The sequence below is a fragment of the Copadichromis virginalis genome, linkage group LG16 (genome assembly GCF_057382275.1).
Source record: "Copadichromis virginalis isolate Kocher_CV1m ecotype Utaka linkage group LG16, C_Virginalis_male_GT1.1, whole genome shotgun sequence".
Lineage (NCBI taxonomy): Eukaryota > Metazoa > Chordata > Actinopteri > Cichliformes > Cichlidae > Copadichromis > Copadichromis virginalis.
The window spans coordinates 38,123,724-38,128,805 of record NC_140633.1 but is presented as its reverse complement, the minus strand read 5'-3'; the positions used below and the strand labels follow the sequence as shown (position 1 = coordinate 38,128,805).

Below are 5,082 nucleotides of genomic sequence, written 5' to 3'. Positions count from 1 at the left end.
GCCACGCAATGCTCAATTACATGGGTGGGAGCTAGTGTGTTAGCGCAGTTAGCTCGTTAACATGTTGGCCGTCTAGCCCCATGCACGGGGCTATCAGGGGTAGCTCGTTAACGGAGATTTGCCGTGTTGTGGCGTTAAGGTCATTTTAACGAGGTTAACCTGAAAGCACTAGTGGGAACACAACGAATATGACTGCACATCGACGTCCCGGGGCTAGCGATTTTTCCAGTCGGGCTACCAAAATCTATCTCTGCCCTGCCCGTCGGGCTATTGTAGGAAGGAAAAATCAATGCTTTTGCATTCTTTCGGAAATGTAGCTGGGTAATTATGTAATTGGCATCGGTGAGCCACTGTCAATATGTGACATATTGAAATCGAGTTTGAATTTGCGCTTGTTTTTTTGCTTTCACTTTGCAATCGCGTGAACTGTGTATAGAGAGCAACAGTACTGATTGGTGAGTGATGATAATTTGTGCACCAATTCCTCTGACATCGTCTTATCAATCGTTAGCTTACTACGCAAACATGACAAGTGAAATCTCCCGCAGCTTAAACATGTGAGAGGTTGATCGCGCAGAAAATCGCTGAGCTTATGTGAGTGCGTGTGTAAAAGCAGCAGGATTTATATTTCAGTTCTGCTGAGCCAAATAAGACAGGTCAGGGTGAAGAAGTGACAGCCAAAGAAAAGCTTACCACAAAACAGAAAAGTTATGACAAATCAGACTATAAGGCAAAAAGAAAGTGCAGCTTTATGGTTTCATGGACAAAATAATTTCTGTGGCTGCAATATGACGAGCTAAATAACCAGGGCTGCACATAAGTGGTCCGCAGGTGCGCATTCGCTGTCAAAATAAAAAACACGCACAAGGGTTAGGGTTAAATTTAAAAACTGTACTTTTGAGTTAAAATATATATTTATAATTTTAATAAATGACAAATTAAAAAGGCATAAACATTTTTTTTTGTATCGAAAAAATATCGAACTGTGACACCAAAGTATCGAACCGAACCGTGAATTTTGTGTATCGTTGCACCCCTAGTGTTTAGTACATGATACATATTAAATCCCCTGTGATTTTCCAAAGCTGTGAGCTTTCATTCCAGATCAATGATTGGCTGGTTTGAAATCCCAGCTCACGTGTTGCTGTTATCTGTACCTGATAGAGGAGAGAGGAGAACAGATACAGTGAGAGACTAGGCTTCACTTAGGTCTCTCAATCACAATGAATAATGTTTCTGTAATAACAATGTTTTTTCTTTCAGGTTTCAATGAAACAGTCAGTCACAGGTTTGTTCTCTTTTTCCTCAGTTTGTTGTGTTACTGCATCATTTGCCTCGTCAATGTTTCTCTCATTGTGATCATCATCTTGGACAGCAACCTCCATGAATCAATGTATATTCTGCTCTGTGTCTTTTGCATCAATGCACTTTATGGAACAGCAGGTTTCTTTCCCAAATTTCTCTGGGATCTCCTCTCTGATGTTCATCTCATCTCATATTACGGTTGCCTTATTCAGTCTCAGGTGATTAATTCTTTTGTCTGCGGCGAACTGTCGATTCTTGCACTCATGGCATATGACAGATATGTGGCCATATGTCAGCCACTGAAGTACCACTCTATCATGTCAAAGCAAAGAGTCATTAGGTTTGAAAGTTTTTTGTGGTTCACAAATTTCTGCATTATGACTGTGAATGCTTTTCTAACATCCAGACTGAAGTTATGCAGCCCGTATCTTTCCACACTCTTCTGTGTGAACTGGATTATTGTTCAACTCGCTTGTTTTCCAGCACAAACTATAGTTAATGGCATATTTGCAAATATTACAATAATTATTTATTTGCTTCATGGTGTTTTTATAGTTTGGTCCTATATGTATATCATTCAAACATGTGTAAAGTCTATAGAAAACAGAGCAAAGTTCATGCAAACATGTGTCCCACATCTCGTCTCATTATTTACTTTTGTTGTGGCAATACTTACTGATGTTATAAGTATGCGACTGGGTTCGAAAGAGTTGCCTCGGACCCTTCAAAACTTTGTAGCAATAGAGTATCTTGTCATTCCTCCTATTATGAATCCTCTAATTTACGGTTTCAAACTGACCAAAATTAGAAAAATTTTTTATAGTGTTGTTATTTTAAAAGGAACTATTTTTTGTTTTATTCGATCAGAAAATAGTTTCACACACAGCTAAGTGTCACACCCATTGTTTGACATCCATTTTTTAAAATAAGTCCAAAAAAATGTTTAATTTTTACTGAAATTTGTGTTTTATTTGGAGTTGTCTGAAAACATGTCTATTGATGTGAGCGGATATGACGTTTTATTATTTATCTGCATTTCCCAGATGATTTACATTTTGTAGATGTCTTTGCACTAAATGTATTTTTGATGGTCACCTGCCTAATTACCAAAAAAAAACCCCACTGATATGTAGGAAGGCTGTAAATTTCACTCTTTCTTCTCATTACTGTTCAAGGAAATAACAGGCACCGTGGAGACTGCACATGTGAAAAGGATTAAAAGACAAACTGTTTTAGATGTGGCAGCACTATCAGAGTGTCAATCTATTTTGATATTATGCTGTCTTTTTTTTTTTTTTTTGTGTCCCGTTTGGATCTTTAGCCATCAGAATTGTTGTCTTAAGGCCAAGAAAGATGCCAAGCGGATTTATTTTACCAAGTGGATCATCATGGCCTTGCCATATTGGTCCATTTGATTGACCTTTATTATAATTATGAATTTATTTTATTTTCAGTTGCTACAAACGGGACAGACATGACTGGGGGATAGGACAGGGAGAAAGAATGAAAGAAAGAGAGGGAGAGAAAGAAAACCAAAGGGGAGAAGAGACGGTAAGAAGGGGGGAAGAAAGAAAAAAGCAAACAAACAAAGAAACAAAACACCTGGGTCACCTGTATGGAGAAAAAAAACAGAAGAGAAAGCAAACAACAAAGAGCAACATAATAAAAAAAACGGCACCATCACAATAAACTAGCTAGCAGTAGATATCAGTAGATACTAAATAATAAACGATATTGTGCAGCACGCAAGATAGACAGCGCACAATGTGCTTTGAGGCAGCAGCCAAGAAAGCTGTAGTCCGCGTCTGTGAATACCCGTGTGTACACCTGTGTGCATACCTGTGTGGATCAGCATGCTTGCATTCCAAAGGTTTCTCCATGTAACGATCTGCTAGGGAGTGTGGGGAGCCACAGCCCCGTCCTCCAGGGTATGAAGCAGGTATGGAGCAGGTCAAAACTCCAGACATCCAGAGGCCCCCAGAACACAAGAGACCAAGGAAGACCAACAGAGGGGCAGCCGCGCCATATTATGCTGTCTTATAAATCTGATCCACAACCACATGGATGTGAAGCAGTTTTAGTAGTTTTCTCAGTTTTATCCTCTTTTTCTTTAACACTTATTGAAACAGTCAGAGGTTTTAGCAACTGGACCAGTTTTTGAATTTCTGCTTAATCAAACATGAAATCCGTTTTTACTTAACACTTGTACAATTAAATGGCTTTTCCATTGTTTGAAGGATTGAAAGTTGAAGCTGAAGATGTACAGTGCAAATCAGTTTTTCTACATGACAAAATGTTTCTTTTTACTGTATTAAGTAAAAAGAAATGAGAAATCTGTTAAATAGTAAGAAATAAATGTGTACAGTTGCAAAAAAATAAAATACAAATCTGGTAGCTCATTTCTCAGCAGCAGGTGAGGCCAAGAAGCACCACATCCCACACAAACTACCAGCAAAGGCCTCCTCAATAGGCGTGTTCTCTCCCTGCTGTTCTTGACCCTCTAAACTGATTGACTAGAATGCCTTTTATTGTCACTATACACATGTACAAAGAGATTGAGAGCATCTCCTACCCAGTGCAGACATGTGGAAAAGAAGAAAGGGGGGTGAGGTCCACAGTTCTGTGGCACTGTATACATATGAGCAGGTCAATATCTATATTTACAGTGGGGTATTTGACATAAATTAAATATTGCACAGTAGTGGTAGTTTTTGTATATTCTGTGTATAGAGGGGAGGCTTGAATTGGGGGGTGAAACTGTGTCATCGGTTCATGTGTTAGTTCAGGGTGCTCATGGCTTTTGCAAAGGAACTGTTCCGAAGTCTGTCAGTGTTTGTGCTGATGCACCTGTAGCGCTTCCCTGAGGGAAGCAGGTCAAACAGGTCAAAACCTGGGTGGGAGCTGCCCTTGATGATGTTTGTTGCTCTGTTGAGGCAGCGGGTGAAATAAATGTCCGCCAAGGAGGGGAGAGGGCAGCCAATAATCTTCTGTGCTGCCTTGATTACACTGTGAAGCTTCACTCTGTTCCCATCTGGTCAGCTGCCGTACCTTACTTATAGGCAGTATGTCAGCAGGCTGTCAATGGACAGGTAGTAGAAGATCAGCAGCAGGTTGGAGTCCAGTTTGTGCTTCCTGGAAACCGGAAGGTGTGGACCCTCTCCAACCATCACTGTTGATGTATCGGGGGCCTAAGTCAGTGCTGTGCCACCTGAAGTCGACAATGATCTCTTTGGTTTTCATAATAGTCAGTGCTTGTTTTTTCTCTGAACACTATGATGTCGACTGGGGGTGGCTGTAGCTCAGGTGGTAGAGCAGATCGGAAGGTTGGTGGTTCGATTCCTGGCTTCCCCTAGTCTACATGCCAAATATCCTTGGGCAAGATACTAACCCCAAACTGCTCTCCGATGCATCCATCGGAGTATGAATGTGTGTGAATGTTAGCTATAAAAGCACTTAGAAAAATGTGCTTGTGCGAATGGGTGAATGCAAAAGTTGTGTAAAGCGCTTTGAGTGCTCAGATGAGTAGAAAAGCGCTATATAAGAACCAGTCCATTTACCATTTAACTTCAGGTCTTCCTCTCTGTAGTCTGACTCGTCTCCCTTTGAGATAAGTCTGACTAATGTGGTGTCTTCAGCAAACTTGATCATGATGTTGTTGTTGTGGGTTGAACTGCAGTCTTAAGTTTAGAGACAATACAGGAGGGGGCTCAGCACACAGCCTTGTGGGGAGCCAGTGCTCAGCATGCGAGTGAAGGAGAGATGGGGCCAAGTCTTACA

At 40.7% G+C, this 5,082-nt stretch overlaps 1 protein-coding gene across 1 annotated transcript; it reads left to right on the top strand.

Annotated features, from left to right (window-relative positions):
- The first annotated feature begins 1,096 nt into the window (after nt 1–1,096).
- LOC146691335 (olfactory receptor 10T2-like) lies at nt 1,097–2,195 on the top strand. The gene has a single exon (XM_085435409.1). The coding sequence runs from the start codon at nt 1,224–1,226 to the stop codon at nt 2,193–2,195; it is 972 nt and encodes a 323-aa protein (XP_085291535.1). The 5' UTR covers nt 1,097–1,223.
- Nucleotides 2,196–5,082: the final 2,887 nt, after the last annotated feature.